At 45.4% G+C, this 19444-nt stretch overlaps 1 protein-coding gene across 1 annotated transcript in view; it reads left to right on the top strand.

The window, feature by feature from the left end:
• Window positions 1-19444, top strand: part of LOC139403186 (centlein-like) — a 34638-nt gene that overhangs the window by 3848 nt on the left and 11346 nt on the right. The window contains exons 2-6 of the mRNA XM_071146890.1: window positions 3191-3317; window positions 4050-4187; window positions 4614-4799; window positions 8779-8976; window positions 13709-13786. Of these exons, the coding sequence (XP_071002991.1) occupies window positions 3191-3317; window positions 4050-4187; window positions 4614-4799; window positions 8779-8976; window positions 13709-13786 (727 nt within the window). The remainder of the gene's footprint in view (window positions 1-3190; window positions 3318-4049; window positions 4188-4613; window positions 4800-8778; window positions 8977-13708; window positions 13787-19444) is intronic.

Here is a 19444-nt window from a genome sequence, read left to right as displayed (position 1 = left end):
ACTTGCCCCTCGGTTGCGTCATCTGTTTATTTAGAATCGAAGCCCAGTCCGGAACATGCGCAGGCCGAGAGGGGAAAAAACAAGACATATTTTGCAATGTAAACCTGATTAATTAAAAGGAAACACATCTGATCTTTAATTATATCATTCCATTTGTTCTTCCGATTCCCCCCCAGCGGGACCCCAGAAGGACATGAAGTCGGTAATATTTGCCTTTATGTGGAGAAAAAAACCCAGAGCAAAACATGTAAACAGAATAAACAACACGCTAAGACGTTTAACTGAAAGAGTCTCTTAAGATTAGGCTCCAAAGAGTTACGGGAATATTAAGCGTGTCGGGGAGAGGTTTTGAAATGTGAAGTGACACGTCGTACATTTTAGACACACACACACACAGCCATGCCGTTTCAACAGCGGGCCCCCAGTGTCTCTCTATCTAGTTACTGTCAGAATAGTCAACTAGTCAAGTAAACAAGCTCTTTTGGAGTTCCCCTCTGGATCGTTATCTACAGAACCACGTCCCCCTCCCTAGTCGGCCCCTCCCCAGTCGAATGGGTTTTCATGTGGCGAGGACAGCAGTGGAACATTTCATCAAGAACTGTCTCTCTTTTCATGCTATTTGGATGTGTTGAATTGCATCTATGTTAGTGTAGATCAGACTGTTACTGCAGTCTGGACGTTAGTGTAGATCAGACTGTTACTGCAGTCTGGATGTTAGTGTAGATCAGACTGTTACTGCAGTCTGGACGTTAGTGTAGATCAGACTGTTACTGCAGTCTGGACGTTAGTGTAGATCAGACTGTTATTGCAGTCTAGACGTTAGTGTAGATCAGACTGTTACTGAGTCTGGACGTTAGTGTAGGTCAGACTGTTACTGCAGTCTGGATGTTAGTGTAGATCAGACTGTTACTGCAGTCTGGATGTTAGTGTAGATCAGACTGTTACTGCAGTCTGGATGTTAGTGTAGATCAGACTATTACTGCAGTCTGGATGTTAGTGTAGATCAGACTTACTGCAGTCTGGACGTTAGTGTAGATCAGACTGTTACTGCAGTCTGGATGTTAGTGTAGATCAGACTGTTACTGCAGTCTGGACGTTAGTGTAGATCAGACTGTTACTGCAGTCTGGATGTTAGTGTAGATCAGACTGTTACTGCAGTCTGGATGTTAGTGTAGATCAGACTGTTACTGCAGTCTGGATGTTAGTGTAGATCAGACTGTTACTGCAGTCTGGACGTTAGTGTAGATCAGACTGTTACTGCAGTCTGGATGTTAGTGTAGATCAGACTGTTACTGCAGTCTGGATGTTAGTGTAGATCAGACTGTAGTTACTGCAGTCTGGAGACTGTTACTGCAGTCTGGACGTTAGTGTAGATCAGACTGTTACTGCAGTCTGGATGTTAGTGTAGATCAGACTGTTACTGCAGTCTGGACGTGTTACTGTGTTGGTCAGACTGTTACTGCAGTCTGGATGTTAGTGTAGATCAGACTGTTACTGCAGTCAGACTGTTACTGCAGTCTGGATGTTAGTGTAGATCAGACTGTTACTGCAGTCTGGATGTTACTGTTAGTGTAGATCAGACTGTTACTGCAGTCTGGACGTTAGTGTAGATCAGACTGTTTGCAGTCTGCAGTCTGGATGTTAGTGTAGATCAGACTGTTACTGCAGTCTGGACGTTAGTGTAGATCAGACTTTTACTGCAGTCTGGATGTTAGTGTAGATCAGACTGTTACTGCAGTCTGGACGTTAGTGTAGTGTAGATCAGACTGTTACTGCAGTCTGGATGTTAGTGTAGATCAGACTGTTACTGCAGTCTGGATGTTAGTGTAGATCAGACTGTTACTGCAGTCTGGATGTTAGTGTAGATCAGACTGTTACTGCAGTCTGGATGTTAGTGTAGATCAGACTGTTACTGCAGTCTGGACGTTAGTGTAGATCAGACTGTTACTGCAGTCTGGATGTTAGTGTAGATCAGACTGTTACTGCAGTCTGGATGTTAGTGTAGATCAGACTGTTACTGCAGTCTGGATGTTAGTGTAGATCAGACTGTTACTGCAGTCTGGATGTTAGTGTAGATCAGACTGTTACTGCAGATCAGACTGTTACTGCAGTCTGGACGTTAGTGTAGATCAGACTGTTACTGCAGTCAGACTGTTACTGCAGTCTGGATGTTAGTGTAGATCAGACTGTTACTGTGTAGATCAGACTGTTACTGCAGTCTGGACGTTAGTGTAGATCAGACTGTTACTGCAGTCTGGATGTTAGTGTAGATCAGACTGTTACTGCAGTCTGGATGTTAGTGTAGATCAGACTGTTACTGCAGTGTGGACGTTAGTGTAGATCAGACTGTTACTGCAGATCAGACTGTTACTGCAGTCTGGACGTTAGTGTAGATCAGACTGTTACTGCAGTCTGGATGTTAGTGTAGATCAGACTGTTACTGCAGATCAGACTGTTACTGCAGTCTGGATGTTAGTGTAGATCAGACTGTTACTGCAGTCTGGACGTTAGTGTAGATCAGACTGTTACTGCAGTCTGGATGTTAGTGTAGATCAGACTGTTACTGCAGTCTGGATGTTAGTGTAGATCAGACTGTTACTGCAGATCAGACTGTTACTGCAGTCTGGACGTTAGTGTAGATCAGACTGTTAGTGTAGATCAGACTGTTACTGCAGTCTGGACGTTAGTGTAGATCAGACTGTTACTGCAGTCTGGACGTTAGTGTAGATCAGAAGATCTAGAAGGTCATTTGTCAGAAATGTTCCCCAACTGATGTATCACAACATGAATAGATATTCCCCACTAGTCTAGGAATCAGGAATGTATGCAGTCTACAAATGGGATGTTATACAGCCATTCATATTTACTGCAGCTTCCCCTGTCAGCATGGGATTGTCAATATATTTAGTTGTCATAATGAGATGTGATGGAAGGGGAGCATGGGGACACGGTGTGTGTGTGTGTCTGCTTCTGCGTGTGTTTGCGTCTGCATCGTTGCGTGCGTGTTAATGACGTGTGTGTGTGTGTGTGTGTGTGTGTGTGTGTGTGTGTGTGTGTGTGTGTGTGTGTGTGTGTGTGTGTGTGTGTGTGTGTGTGTGTGTGTGTGTGTGTGTGTGTGTGTGTGTGTGTGTGTGTGTGTGTGTGTGTGTGTGTGTGTGTGTGTGTGTGTGTGTGCGCGCGTCATTCCCAGGGTGATCCACACAGAGAGAGACGTGCACATGAAGAGGCAGCTGGTGGAGGATGTGAAGACCAGGATGAAGTTCCTCCTGGAGACTGAGAAGACACACAGAGGACTGGTGGAGGAGCTGGAGAAGAAAGTAGGTCCCAGTTAACATCTCACACCACATGGTTTCATCACACAATGGCTTAGCAGAGTCAGATGGCATAAAATGCATTTAACTGGCACGTTTACAGTCCCTCTTGACTTGATGGTTTTCCTGTAGTCACAACAACATTTAACTGGCACGTTTACAGTCCCTCTTGACTTGATGGTTTTCCTGTAGTCACAACAACATTTAACTGGCACGTTTACAGTCCCTCTTGACTTGATGGTTTTCCTGTAGTCACAACAACATTTAACTGGCACGTTTACAGTCCCTCTTGACTTGATGGTTTTCCTGTAGTCACAACAACATTTAACTGGCACGTTTACAGTCCCTCTTGACTTGATGGTTTTCCTGTAGTCACAACAACATTTAACTGGCACGTTTACAGTCCCTCTTGACTTGATGGTTTTCCTGTAGTCACAACAACATTTAACTGGCACGTTTACAGTCCCTCTTGACTTGATGGTTTTCCTGTAGTCACAACAACATTTCAGATGGCACGTTTTCATCACATGACGTCATCTCCTGGCAAATTTAACAATGAATCGGCTACGCATGTACTATATTTCATGAAAACACCACTAACCGACATATACACCTAGCCTTGATTTAATGTACACAGTACTGTAGCATGGGCTAAAGAAAAACACTTTCAAACATCTTTGTTATTTATAAGGTCATCTCAAGTTCTTCCTCCTCTCTCTCTCTGTGTGTGACGTCCAGGTGAAGACCTTGACAGAGGAGGCCACTAACAGGAAGGCCTATATAGACTCTCTGAAGAGGAGGCTGAGTGTAGCCACTAAAGAGAAGAGTCAGTATGAGACGACCTGTCAGGATCTCAAGGAGGGCCTGGACAAGAAGGTAGCAGCGATAGCGATTCAGGCTCACCATTCTAGTAGTGTGTGTGACGTCCAGGTAGACAGCAGTGGTAATGTTGCTTACACACAGACTGGGATCGTTCTTTTTTGACTTGGTAAAAAATATCAGCATCAAGCTATTTGTTAAGGTGGATTTTATACAGTTTTCCTTCCCATGGACAAGCTGGGAGAAGTACACTAACGGAAGTGGAGATTGACTCCACAACGCCTTCTTATAGCGTCCTTTCCAACCCCATGTATTACGATATAATCTCCCTGGGTTGTCATCAAACCATAATTAATACATAAATCATCTCTACATTATTATTGTACATCATGAAACATTGATAGACAATCGCTGTTCAATTTTCAGTGTAAGAGTGAACAGCATGAATGGAAATCTGATATCCTTCTCTCTCCCTCCTTGTAGGAGCAGTGTGTGGAGGCCCTGCAGGCCCGTGTGAGGGCCAGTGAGCGGGCCCAGGCTGAGCTGGAGCAGACAGCATCCCGTCAGATGGAGGGTCTGGCCCAGCAGAGCACCGTGGCCCTGGAGGCCCTGCACAGACGACTGGGCCTGGCCCACACACAGCTGGAGCAGCTACAAGCCTTCACTAAGGTACTGGATTTGGGACAGGGCATGGGTTAGAGGGCAGAGGTCAAATGTACTGGGGGGCAGACACAGCACACCACAGGGGTCGGTGGTCGCTGTCAAAGACATGGACATACCAGGGTCGTGTTCAGTCGGGGCACACCGTAGATTTCAAATCAAATCAGCTCCCTCCGTGTTTCAGTCAGTTTTCTTCCGTTTGGTGCCTAATGAACATGACCCAGTTTGACAATCCCGGTCTGAGATTAGCCTAGTTATTCCTAATATAACCGTATTAGGGTTGTGATATGCCAGTCAGACGAGGGACTGCTAATTAGCCTTGCTGCCATGGCATGTTCTCTTCACACAAAGACCTAATAACCATTGTAATATGTCGTCTCTTATTCTAAATTCATTAACATAATTGCCTCTGAATCAGTCTTTAATCCGACCATCAAATTGAGTCATGACATTGGGTGACGCGAGGGCTGAGTGCTTAGTCTGTGCCAGTGTAGGGCATAATGGGGGGTGAAGGCCTTGCCAGTATGTGTCTGCCCAGTGGGATTGGAGGCCAGGTCTGGCCTGGTCCCAGTTCTAATCCAACTGCCTTTCTAGTGGTGTGTCTGCCAGGGCCTGATAAAGAACCTGTCAATCACACCGTCGCTGTGACACCTGCCCATCATTTCTGACTGCAGTGTTGAGGGGGGGGGGCTTGAGAGAGACTGCGATGGTATCCCCTCCCTCTGAACTAGTCCAGGAGACAACATGGATACCATTGTGGTCATCACCAGCTCTTTGTTCTCCCTCAAGACATTTGTTTCACTGGTCAAAATAAACTGAGCAAACTGTTGTCAGGAAGTTTTTAATAAGAGGTTGCCCATCTCTCTCTCTCCCTCCCTACCTACCTTCCTTTCCTGCCCTCTTCTCTACCCCCACTCCCTCTTTTCTCCCCTAGCAACATCATACTGTATCCTATCTTTACTAGTGAGCCCTTTCCTTCCTTGTTCCCAGAACACTAGGGCTGAGTTGTCTGAATGTCTGGGCCACTGTTGTTGAGCATTCACATCATTCACATCATTCACATCATTCAAATCATTCCCATCATTCTATGTTTCTCCAATCCTTTTTATGATCCCTGATAAGACCAGGAGGCCTTTTGATTGGCTGACCTGCCATCCAGAGGAGATTTACTGCTGTCATGTATTGATCAGTGTCCAGAGCTCCTGGGGCCTTCTTCTGTTGTGTACTCTGTTTGGTTGGACCCCGGGCTCCTCTACAACTCTCTACCAGCCTCAGGCCATGCTCCACCTCTGTTCATGTGCTAAACACTAAACAGTGGCCCTGGACTGGCTGCCTACACTCACCGGCTTAGGCTCAGACACAAAGGTGGACACCAGATTTGGGTTCAAATACTATTTCAATTATTTAAAGTACTTTCGCATACTTTAGAAGTAAGTATTCAGCAATGTTTGATTTGAAAGTACAAGTAGTTGAATATTGGAATGTATTTGGAAATATACTTGGAAAGTATTGGTACTGGACACAGTTAAATAGAACAGTAATAGCCTATGTCAGTATATATCTATGAAGGTGCCATGTTCACACTAGAGATGTGTCTGAATTCACTCAACCACATATTGTGGTCTACTGTCCTTTACCATCCCTGTCTGTGTGTTTTCAAATGGCCATTTTCTCAGTCAGTCCTTCCAGACAGTTGTTTTGAGTGTGTGATCTAGTGAGAGTGATCTAAACGAATGGGGGTAGTTATTAGAAAAGGACAGTGTTTCCCTGCTCAGTTGAGATCTCCATGTTGTAAGCCTCTGCTGTCTAAATTGGCCCTCTGGCTACGGTGATTGTGATACTAGGTTTGTCAGGGTAAGATCTGTGTGCAACTGACTCGATGTACACACACACACACACACACACACACACACAAACACACACACACACACACACAAAATAGTGTGAGATACAATTGGTCTCACTTTCATATATACACACACACACTGATTATTTCTCTCTCTCTCGCTCTCTCTCTCTCTCTTTCTCCCTCTCTCCCTCTCTCCCAGGGCTCAAAATGAGTGATGAATTCACCCCTTAATCTCTTTCCGGATTATTTCACACATTCAGGGTTTGGGTCAATTGATTGTAACCCTTGACTAGCGACAGTAAATATCTATTAGGGCTGTAAATAAAAGAATAGGATCTCTGGCAGTTTCTTAATGAGCTGTGTATTCCTCCAGGACACAGTCTCGGCACACTTAAGGAGACTAAAGCCAGTTTGGTCTATCAGGAAAATGAAGATAGCTGTGGTATATCAGACCGTATACCACGGGTATGACAAAACATTTATTTTTCCTGCTCTAATTACGTTGGTAACCAGTTTATAATAGCAATAATGCACCTCAGGGTGTGTGGTATATGGCCAATATACCACGGCTAAGGGCTGTGTAAGAAAAGTATAAATACTTTATAGAATGTACAGAGAAACCCTACAGAATATCCTAGTCTGTTTAGTCATATTCATAATCAGCGCATTTGTGTTTTTGTCTGAGCTTCAATGCATTTACATTTGATTTCATTTACTAATAGTCTATCTAATACCATCCATCGGCTCTGTCAACGATAACTCTCCCCACCAACTCTGAGCTCTCCCTTATGAAATCTAGCAGAGCCTCAGCTAAGTACTTCTTAAAGTACTTTTATTTCACACGCCCGAAAGAAACTAAAGCAATGGAGACGTCTACTGTATGTCTGTTTATGATTAGCCTGGGTTATGTACACAGAATATGGGGGGGGGGGGGGTACGTACGTGTGTGTGTGTGTGTGTGTGTGTGTGTGTGTGTGTGTGTGTGTGTGTGTGTGTGTGTGTGTGTGTGTGTGTGTGTGTGTGTGTGTGTGTGTGTGTGTGTGTGTGTGTGTGTGTGTGTGTGTGTGTACGTCTGTTTCTGTATGTGTGCAGCTTCCCTTGTGTATGTTTTGTGTGTGTGTGCTTGAAAAGCGGTCTCATGCTACCTAGCCCATCTCTCGGCTGACCGTCCATTCCAAGGTCAGCTTTTCAGGCAAGCTTACAGGGGAATGATACAGAAGATTATTGCATCGATCAATAAGCTCAAAATGAAGCAAAGGGGAGTTTTGGGTTATTGACTTTCTCATGTACAGTGGCAGCTTTGACATTTAATTGTCTCGCTCTCTTTGTATTTAGAGCCAACTGCCATTTAGTGGATTCAGGCCTCTGAGGTGCCCGAAGACCAATGAGATTTCACACACACACACACACACACACACACACACACACACACACACACACACACACACACACACACACTATCTCGGGCAACATTTTAAATGCACCTCATTGCTCAATTATTTACACTGTTATGCCGTTGTATTGGTTAGTTGTATGGTGAGCCCATTCAAAAGCAAATAAATCAAAGGTAGCATCTTTCCCATGCGTGATTCGGTCCGCGTCAATTCTGAGGAGATTTAACGGAGATAAAACCTATTGTTGATATCCAAGATGCGTAGATGCCCTCTGTCTCCGTCATCACGGCGCCATTCAATTGGTCGGATAACTCGGAAACCCTCTCAGGTACTAAACTCCTATACGGAGAATGAGCGAACGAACCAGAGAATTTCAGTGTCAAACTCAATATTGCTGCTGACGCCCTCGGCTCTTGTCTTGATAGGTTTCATTTATTCATCATTTATACAGGTGTAGGGTCTTAATTTGATCACCCTGTTGCAGGAGAACTTTCCAACAATGCAGGAAATGTTGAACTTGTGGTGTATTTAAAGTTTAAAAAGGCTTCTGAAGTCTGTAATTTCCACTTTTCCCTTACAAAAAATGTCCATAAATTATAATACACATAATAAGTCACATTTCCTGTTGTTGCAGGACTTTTTTTCCCTGCTGTAGAAAACTGGCTCAAATTTAGATGCTACATCTGTATCCGTCTCTCTCGCTTTCTCTAGTTTCATCACCCTTTCTACATGTTCTTCCTCTCAGGCTCTGGCAAGCGAAACTCTCCGCGAGGTGCAGGACGCCAAATCGCAGCTGAGGAAGAACAGGAAGATGGCGGAGAAGAAGAAGGCAGAAGGTGCCGGAGGGCTGTCCAAGCAGTCCATGGTCAAGGCCCAGTCCATTGCTGCGTCCATCCTCAACATGACCGAGATGGACCTGGCTGAAATGCTGGACACCGATGAGGTACAGGATCATGAATCCATAAAATAGTCACTGCGGGATAGACGTAATATCTGACCCTGTATCAGTTGTTAATAGATGTATTCTACCACCTTCACAATGACCCAGTAGGAACAGATACAAGTATAGGTTACCGTCACTGATAGGAAAACATGGAAAGACAGTTGACTTGTATTGAAGTCCCAGTTCAGTCAGAGGAATCTAACTGGCACTTGGCCTTTGTGGCGGTTCAGTCTCATGTAGAGGCGAAAGAAACGCACACCTATTTAGGCAAGGTGCTGGCTTGCGCAGTGGAACACTTTTTAAAAATGAAGGAGAGCCGCACACTCTAGGAGCTCAGATTGAAAAATATTTCAGTCTCATGTAACAGAGTGCTATGGTAAATGTAGCTATATGACCTTTCTAGTCGTTGACTGGATAAGTATGGGGGAGTAGGCATCATGGACACTTAGGGAGGTGATACAGTGCATTCGGAAAGTATTCAGACCCCTTGACCTTTTCCACATTTTGTTATATTACAGCCTTATTCAAATGGATGAAATAAAACATTTTCCTCATCACTCTACACACAATACCCCATAATGACAAAGCCAAAACAGGTTTTTATTTACATAAGTATTCAGACCCTCAAGATTTAGCTCAGGTGCATCCTGTTTCCATTGATCATCCTTGAGATGTTTCTACAACTTGATTGGAGTCCACCTGTGGTAAATTCAATAGATTGGACATGATTCGGAAAGGCACACATCTGTCTATATAAGGTCCCACAGTTGACAGTCCATGTCAGAGCAAAAACCAAGTCATGAGGTAGAAGGAATTGTCCGTAGAGCTCTGACACAGGATTGTGTCGAGGCACAGATCTGGGGAAGTGTACCCCAAAATTTCAGCAGCATTGAAGGTCCCCAAGAACACAATGGCCTCCATCATTCCTAAATGGAAGAAGTTTGGAACCACCAAGACTCTTCCTAGATCTGGCCGCCCGTTCAAACTGAGCAATCGGGGGAGAAGGGCCTTGGTCAGGGAGGTGACCAAGAATCCGATGGTCACTCTGACAGAGCTCCAGAGTTCCTCTGTGGAGTTCCTCTGTGGAGAACCTTCCAGAAGGGCAACCATCTCTGCAGCACTCCACAAATCAGGCCTTTATGGTAGAGTGCCCAGACGGAAGCCACTCCTCAGTAAAAGGCACATCACAGCCCGCTTGAAGTTTGCCTAAAGACTCTCAGACCATGAGAATCAAGATTCTCTGGTCGGATGAAACCAAGATTGAACTCTGGATTTGCCCTGGAGGAAACCTGGCACCATCCCTATGGTGAAGCAGAGAAGAATGGGTGAAACTTGGCAAATACAGGTATGCCAACCTCGTAGCGTCATACCCAAGAAGACTCAAGGCTGTATTCGCTGCCAAAGGTGCTTCAACAAAGTACTGAGCAAAGGGTCTGAATACTTATGTAAATGTGATATTTCTTATATTTAATACATTTGCAAACATTTCTAAAAATCTGTTTTTGCTTTGTGGGGTATTGTGTGTAGATTGATGAGGGGGAGAGAAAAAAACAATTTAATCAATTTTAGAGTAAGGCTGTAACATAACGTGGTGGTCTAGTGTGTTTGGGATTTATCAGAGTTATGGAATGGGGGGTGGGGGGCTAGTTCTTTCTGGGGTCTTCCTGGTGCAAACATCTGACATACATTATATATACAGTATATTCAAATTGTTTTGCAGTGGCGTCCACGATCCCCTAAATGCATATAGGGGAAACACTAGTTTTATGTATAGGAAGACAATTCTAGAAAACATGTCTACGTACATAACAGAATGGAACCAGGCTAGGGTACAACTATCTCTTATTCAAGAGAAGAAGAAAACGCCACAATATTGAACCTCTCACACTCTTACTCGCTATAAAAGTGATTTGGCTCATGGCTTTTCTTGTTCAAGAAGGACCCTTTGTTTCATGAACACAAGCTCTAACTACAGTACGTCTCCACTTCCTCCCCATAGATCACTCCTTCTCTCGCTCTTCTCCCTTGTCGTCAATTAACCGACACAGCGTTACAATCAACTTCCTGTCTTCATCACAGGATGTGAGAGTGTATGCCAGCCAGGAATCAGGCACCACCTACCCTGGAATGACAGGGCCTAGATATGTTTGAAGAAATGTTCCAACTTATCAGAGCTTAATGACCGTGAAGTGTGTGTGAGGTGAGCGTTGCTCAGGGTGTGTGTTAATGGCGGCTAATGGCATTCCGCCCGGTCAACGGCGTGTGTGTGTCTGTTGGTGTTAATTGCTCGTCCGTGGATCACGGCGCTGTCGGGTGCTCAGGGACCCACTGGAGAACGGGTAAGTGGTCTGTCACTGGAAGTGTGTGTGTGTGTGTGTGTGTGTGTGTGTGTGTGTGTGTGTGTGTGTGTGTGTGTGTGTGTGTGTGTGTGTGTGTGTGTGTGTGTGTGTGTGTGTGTTGGGAGAGGAGAGGAGAGGAGAGGAGAGGAGAGGAGAGGAGAGGAGAGGAGAGGAGAGGAGAGGAGACAGTCACTGTGTCTTGCTAATTGAAAATCCCCCAGGAACCATGGAAGGACAAGGGGGAACAGTAATTGTGTGTCTGTGTAGATCTTTATGCAACTGGAAGTTACCAGGAAACCAGACGTGTTTTAATCTGTCCAGGTTGGAATCCACCTACTGCTTACTTAGTAACAGAGAGTTTTCCACCAGTTATTTTACCGAGTCAAATGTTGATGTTGAGATGTTTGTTTCTGCGACTGAAAGATTCAGGAATAGGGGCAGCAGTGTGGTTCTCTCAGTTTGAGAGGAGGAGTTGTTCTGCCATACTGTACCTTGTATTTATTTTCCGCTGTTACTGAGGGTGGTTGTGGGAAAAGCCCTTTGTGTTGCCACGGCCCTACACACTCAAACACACACAAATCAAATGCTATTTGCAACATGCTCCGAATACAACAGTGAAATCCTTACTAACCAATAATGCAGTCAAAACATTGTTTTTAAGAACTATTAAAAAATCATTTTTTTTTTAAATTATTATTATTTTTTTTTTTACATATAAACAAATAATACATCAAATGGACAAATAACATAATAAATTAAGAAAAAAATATATCCAAATTACTAAAGAAATAATATACCTAAATATAACAAATAGAATGAAAAATAAAAGTAATACACACACACTAGCACACTCTCCGCCTCAGCATACTCTCTCCCTGCCACTCCATCCAGCGGTAGACAGGCAGTAAGAGAGTGGCAGTAGTGATCAGCTCCTTCTCCTTTGGCAGCAGCAGCTTGTTGTGGACTTAATGATGCGTCTGTAATAAGGACATAATTGCCAGGCCAGTTTGTTTTCCAACAGGGCCCCTAATGAGAGACGAAGGGTCAGTGTATTGTTATGCATCCTCTGAGGGGCCACACACAAACACACCCTTCTCACCTCCGTGGGAGGCAGGGGTGATGAGGAGCCCACCACCAAGCAAGCCCACACCTCACCTCGCTCTCATTCTATCGCTCTCTCTCATTCTATCGCTCTCTCATTCTATCGCTCTCTCTCATTCTATCGCTGTCTCTCATTCTATCGCTCTCTCTCATTATATCGCTCTCTTTCGCTCTGCCTGTCTCACTACCTGTCTCTGCCTCTACCTAGTCCATTTTCCTTCCTTCCTTCCTTCCCTCCCTCCCTCCCTCCCTCCCTCCCTCCCTCCCTCCCTCCCTCCCTCCCTCCCTCCCTCCCTCCCTCCCTCCCTCCCTCCCTCCCTCCCTCCCTCTCCAGTCACACTAATGAGGGTCTCTGAAGACATGGAAATTAGCTGTGCGCTAACGCTACCACCAGGCCCACCGTCCCCATCCGTCTAGGGGAGCCAGGGAGGCCCACCGTCCCCATCCGTCTAGGGGAGCCGGGGAGGCCCACCGTCCCCATCCGTCTAGGGGAGCCAGGGAGGCCCACCATCCCCATCCGTCTAGGGGAGCCAGGGAGGCCCACCATCCCCATCAGTCTGGGGGAGCCGGGGAGGCCCACCATCCCCATCCGTCTGGGGGAGCCAGGGAGGCCCACCATCCCCATCCGTCTGGAGGAGCCGGGGAGGCCCACCATCCCCATCCGTCTAGGGGAGCCGGGGAGGCCCACCATCCCCATCCGTCTAGGGGAGCCAGGGAGGCCCACCATCCCCATCCGTCTAGGGGATAGGAGAGCCAGGGAGGCTCATTAGCAGTAACAAGGTTGCACTATCTGCACGCTGGTGTCTCTTTAATAAAGACTGACCCTGAGTGGAGCAGCGGTCTAAGGCATCGCAGTGCTGAGGTGCCACTACAGTCTGGGGTTCACCCATACGCCGGTGCACAATTGTCCCAGGGCCGTTCGGGTTAGGGGAGGGTTTGGCAGGGAGCTTTGCTTGGCTCATCACGCTGTAGGGACTCCTTCTTTTCTCTTATTTTTCATGAAAGCTTCATTTTCTGAACTCACCTCAGCCTTTATTTTTGTATCTGCGTTGAAGTGAAATTGCCTTAAATTGAGTGATTTTCTGGTTGTACAGAGACGAGTCGCCCTGTGAGGCTCAGTTGTAGAACATGGCCAAATGGTTGTGGGTTGATTCCCGCTGGGCCCACCCATACTTAAATTGTTTGCACGCATGACTGTAAGTTGCTTTGGATAAAAGCTTCTACTAAATGGCATATATCATTATTATTATTATTATTTGTTCATCTTTGGTGGTTGTTGTGTGTCTCTGCAGGAAGAGGATGATGTGGCAGCAGACAGCAGGAGAGACCAGGAGTGGCTGGACCAGGTCATGAAGATCCTCCAACAACAGGTCTGGTTTCAAGTCTGCTAGTGTTTTTAGTATTATCTACAGTAGTTAGGATCAGTAGTGGAGGGTAAACACACCCCTTCAGGGTATGAAGCGTGTTACTTTACTCACCGCGAACGGTGATCAGAGCTTACCCACCGATTTGATTTTCCACCACATCACTGGTACTGATAGTTCAGCCATTGTGGTCTCGCATAGAGATGAACCAACAAATGTTTGTCTAAATCAAGAATGAACTAGTTACAATAGAGAGAAGAAAAGACTGTGTGAGTTGTGTACAAACACTTGTCTGTGTGTATGTGCCGTCAGCTCTGTGTGATCCGGTTCAGATTGAGTGTGTGTGTCCGTGTCCATGTCAATTCGCGCTGCAGGCACTCATGCGTCGCCTCCTCACCACGACACACACCGGCTCTTCCTCTGACCTTTTCACCTCCCCTCACAGACACACACTGGCTCCACTCAATCCATGTTTTCCCCTCCAACCGGACTGCTCTCAGGCCCCCACTCCACCACTGTCCTCCTGCATTCCTCCCCTTCCTTTCTCTCTTGCTCTCTCATTGTCTCTCTCGCACTCTCGCTTTCTTTCGCACTCTCTCTCTCTCCCCCCCCGATCTCTTTATCCCCCCCATCTTTTTCTCACTCTCGCTCTCTCTGGCTCAGACCCCAAGGCAGCTTGTTAGTGGGGAACTAAATATTGATTTGGCGTTGCTGTCGATGCCGGGAGAATGAGCGAGCGTCCACCAGAGACGGTCCACCGGCAGGCTGCTATCGACGTTTTCCGCGGGCAGAGGAGAGAGAGAGGGAGGAGAGGGGGATGACAAAGCTGAGACTAGCCCCCGGGTCCCGGAGGGGGCCACAGACACTGCCGTGGTGACCCCCCCCCCCTCTCTCTCTATCTCTTTTTTTTCTATCCCTCGCTCTCTCACGCCAGACTTTTTATATCCATCCCCTTTCAAGTCTTCTCTCGCTCTCTCTCTCTCTCTCTCTCTCTCTCTCTCTCTCTCTCTCTCTCTCTCTCTCTCTCTCTCTCTCTCTCTCTCTCTGTGCCTGGCTTAATAAACTCACAGTATCTCTAGAGGGACACACAAACATCAAGGGGAGTTTGTTGGCAGGTGAGATTTTAGAAAAAGGAAGCCGACTGTGACTGTGCTTAGTTGTGCTAGTGGTGTGTACTGTACTCTACAGCATATGTCTCTGTCTTTGTTTCTGTGTGTCTCTGTCTCTGTGTCTCTATCTCAGTTTCTCTATCTCTGTGTCTTTCTCTCTATCTCTGTTTCTGTGTCCCTGTCTCTCTTTCTGTGTCCCTGTCTCTGTCTGTCTCTGTCTCTCTTTGTCTCTGTGCCTCTGTTTCTGTCTCTGTGTCTGTCTCTTTGTCTCTATCTGTATCTACGTGTCTGTGTTTCTGTCTTTGTGTCTCTATTTCTGTGTATATGTCTCTGTGTCTATGCCTGTGTGTCTTTGTTTCTGTGTCTCTGTCTCTCTGTGTGACTGCAGGTGCATGTCATTTTCGTAAGGTGGAGACAGACAGTGGAGACCACAGGCAGTTGTTCCTTGTCAGTGTGCATCCTATCTTCACACACTGACACGTTGTCTTTAGAGAACTAAGAAGACATAATAGATACAGTTGAAGTCGGAAGTTTACATAAACTTAGGTTGGAGTCATTAAAAGTAGTTTTTCAACCACTCCACAAATGTCTTGTTAATAAACTATAGTTTTGTCAAGTCAGTTAGGACATCTACTATGTGCATGACACAAGTCATGTTTCCAACAATTGTTTACAGACAGATTATTTAACTTATAATTCACTGTATCACAAATCCAGTGGGTCAGAAGTTTACATACACTAAGTTGACTGTGCATTTAAACAGCTTGGAAAATTCCAGAAAATTATGTCATGGCTAATTGACATCATTTGAGTCAATTGGAGGTGTACCTGTGAATGTATTTCAAGGCCTACCTTCACACTCAGTGCCTCTTTGCTTGACATCATGGGAAAATCAAAAGAAATCAGCCAAGATCTCAGAAAAGAAATTCTAGACCTCCACAAGTCTGGTTCATCCTTGGGAGCAATTTCCAAACGCCTGAAGGTACCACGTTCATCTGTACAAACAATAGTACGCTAGTATAAACATCATGGGACCACGCAGCCGTCATACCGCTCAGGAAGGAGACGCGTTCTGTCTCCTAGAGATGAACGTACTTTGGTGCGAAAAGTGCAAATCAATCCCAGAACAACAGCAAAGGACCTTGTGAAGGAGCTGGAGGAAACATGTACAAAAGTATCTATATCCACAGTAAAACCTATATCGACATATATATATATATATATACACATATATCGAAATGCCGCTCAGCAAGGAAGAAGCCACTGCTCCAAAACCGCCATAAAAATGCCAGACTACGGTTTGCACATGGGGACAAAGATTGTATTTTTTGGAGAAATGTCCTCTGGTTGGATTAAACAAAAATAGAACTGTTTGTCCTTAATAACCATTGTTATGTTTGGAGGAAAAGGGGGAGGCTTGCATGCCGAAGAACACCATCCCAACCGTGAAGTACGGGGGTGGCAGCATCATGTTGTGGGGGTGCTTTGCTGCAGGAGGGACTGGTGCACTTCACAAAATAGATGGAATCATGAGGAAAGAAAATTATGGGGATATATTGAAGCAACATCGCAAGACATCAGTCAGGAAGTTAAAGCTTGGTCGCAAGTCAGGAAGTTAAAGCTTGGTCGCAAATGGGTCTTCCAAATGGACGATGACCCCAAGCATACTTCCAAAGTTGTGAAAAATGGATTAAGGACAATAAAGTCAAGGCCATCACAAAGCCCTGTACTCATCCTATAGAAAATGTGTGGGCAGAACTGAAAAGGCGTATGCGATCAAGGAGGCATACAAACCTGACTCAGTTACACCAGCTCTGTCAGGAGGAATGGGCCAAAATTCACCCAACTTATTGTGGGAAGCTTGTGGGAGGCTACCCGAAACGTTTGACCCAAGTTAAACAATTTAAAGGCAGTGCTACCAAATACTAATTGAGTGTATGTAAACTTCTGACCCACTGGGAATGTGATGAAAGAAATAAAAGCTGAAATAAATCATTCTCTCTACTATTATTCTGACATAACATATTCTTAAAATAAGGTGGTGATCATAACTGACCTAAAACAGGGCATTTTTACTAGGATTAAATGTCAGGAATTGTGAAATGTAAACAGGAATTGTGAAAAACTGAGGTTAAATGTATTTGGCGAAGGTGTATGTAAACTTCCGATTGAACTGTACATCAATAGAAATGACAATATTCTAGAAAGCAGGCAGCACTCGTCTCCACAGTACAACTGTTCTGTCTTCCTGTCATCCATTTGAGTTGCTCAGTGAGCAGGAGAATGTGAAACAGTGAACACTATGGCCTGTCTGTCACCCTGCTGCCTGTGGCAGTCGCACTAATAATAAGGCTTCCTTAACAGGGATATGATCTGCCCTGTTCCTCCACACTGCCCTGTCACCGCAGTTAAAAAGGAGAAGAGACAGAAATAGACAGAGAGAGAGAAAGAGGGCAGGAAAGAGAGATCCATGTCCTTAGCTGGCTGGCTGTCACTTGGTGGGTGGGTGGTTGAGTTTGTGTGTGTATGTGTGTGTGTTTGTGTGTGTGTGTGTGTGTGTGTGTGTGTGTGTGTGTGGTGTGTGTGTGTGTGTGTGTCCTGACTACTTCTGCAGCAGCCCAGTCCTGTCACTGTCAGGCCCTAATGGAGCTGCCTGTGGGACAGCACTTTATTATCTCAGTGGCACTGTCAATAGCAGAACCATCAGTCACCGGGCTGTCCGTCTGTCTACTGTGTCTGGCTCTGGGCCACAGCCACCACCACCCACTGCCCCGCCAGGCTCACTGTCACTGTCAACACCACACCAGCCAGCCACACGTCAACATAACAAGGACAGAGGGAGAGGCCCTGACACAGTGGCTACTTTAGTGTGTGTGTGACAGAGTGTGAGGAATTGATTGAAGAGGTGTGTGTTTTGAGTGTGGAACTATTGTATTTTCAGTGTTGATGTACTGTGTATGGGTGATGGTGTTTGAACGCTGTGAATACTTTAATAAGACCACTCTCTACTGGTAGTGTGTTCATGTGAATACTTTAATAAGACCACTCTCTACTGGTAGTGTGTTCATGTGAATACTTTAATAAGACCACTCTCTACTGGTAGTGTGTTCATGTGAATACTTTAATAAGACCACTCTCTACTGGTAGTGTGTTCATGTGAATACTTTAATAAGACATCTCTCTACTGGTAGCTACAGTACAAGCACACTTAGTTATTTATTGGAAACGTGTTCTAGTTATCTGCACAAGACTAGATCTTTATTATCTTGTCACCCCTCGCTACTGCCCTACAGTTGTGGCCAAAAGTATTGAGAATGACACAAATATTAATTTCCACAAAGTTTGCTGCTTCAGTATCTTTAGATATTTTTGTCAGACGTTACTGTGGAATACTGAAGTATATTTACAAGCATTTCATAAAGTGTCAAAGGCTTTTATTGACAATTACATGAAGTTGATGCAAAGAGTCAATATTTGCAGTGTTGACCCTTCTTTTTCAAGACCTCTGCAATCCGCCCTGGCATGCGCCCCATTCTTGTATAATCAATGCTTGGAGTTTGTCAGAATTTGTGGGTTTTTGTTTCTTCACCCGCCTCTTGAGGATTGACCACAAGTTCTCAATGGGATTAAGGTCTGAGGAGTTTCCTGGCCATGGACCCAAAATATAGATGTTTTGTTCCCCGAGCCACTTAGTTATCACTTTTGCCTTATGGCAAGGTGCTCCATCATGCTGGAAAATGCATTGTTTGTCACCAAACTGTTCCTGGATGGTTGGGAGAAGTTGCTCTCGGAGGATGTACCATTCTTTATTCATGGCTGTGATCTTAGGCAAAATTTTGAGTGAGCCCACTCCCTTGGCTGAGAAGCAACCCCACACATGAATGGTCTCAGGATGCTTTACAGTTGGCATGACACAGGACTGATGGTAGCGCTCACCTTGTCTTCTCCGGACAAGCTTTTTTCCGGATGCCCCAAACAATCGGAAAGGGGATTCATCAGAGAAAATGACTTTACCCCATTCCTCAGCAGTCCAATCCCTGTACCTTTTATAGAATATCAGTCTGTTCCTGATGTTTTTCCTGGAGAGAGGTGGCTTCTTTGCTGCCCTTCTTGACACCAAGCCATCCTCCAAAAGTTTTTGCCTCACTGTGCATGCAGATGCACTCACATCTGCCTGCTGCCATTCCTGAGCAAGCTCTGTACTGGTGGTGCCCCGATCCCGCAGCTGAATCAACTTCAGGAGACGGTCCTGGCGCTTGCTGAACTTTCTTGGGTGGCCTGAAGCCTTCTTCACAACAATTGAACCGCACTCCTTGAAGTTCTTGATGATCCGATAAATGGTTGAATTAGGTGCAATCTTACTGGCAGCAAGTGGTTGACAGAGGAAGAACAATGATTCCAAGCACCACCCTCCTTTTGAAGCTTCCAGTCTGTTATTCAAACTCAATCAGCATGACAGAGTGATCTCCAGCCTTGTCCTCGTCAACACTCACACCTGTGTTAACGAGAGAATCACTGCAATGATGTCAGCTGGTCATTTTGTGGCAGGGCTGAA

The sequence above is a fragment of the Oncorhynchus clarkii genome, unplaced genomic scaffold (genome assembly GCF_045791955.1).
Source record: "Oncorhynchus clarkii lewisi isolate Uvic-CL-2024 unplaced genomic scaffold, UVic_Ocla_1.0 unplaced_contig_13230_pilon_pilon, whole genome shotgun sequence".
In the NCBI taxonomy this organism is placed as follows: Eukaryota; Metazoa; Chordata; class Actinopteri; order Salmoniformes; family Salmonidae; genus Oncorhynchus; species Oncorhynchus clarkii.
This window is presented reverse-complemented; position numbering and strand designations above follow the sequence as displayed.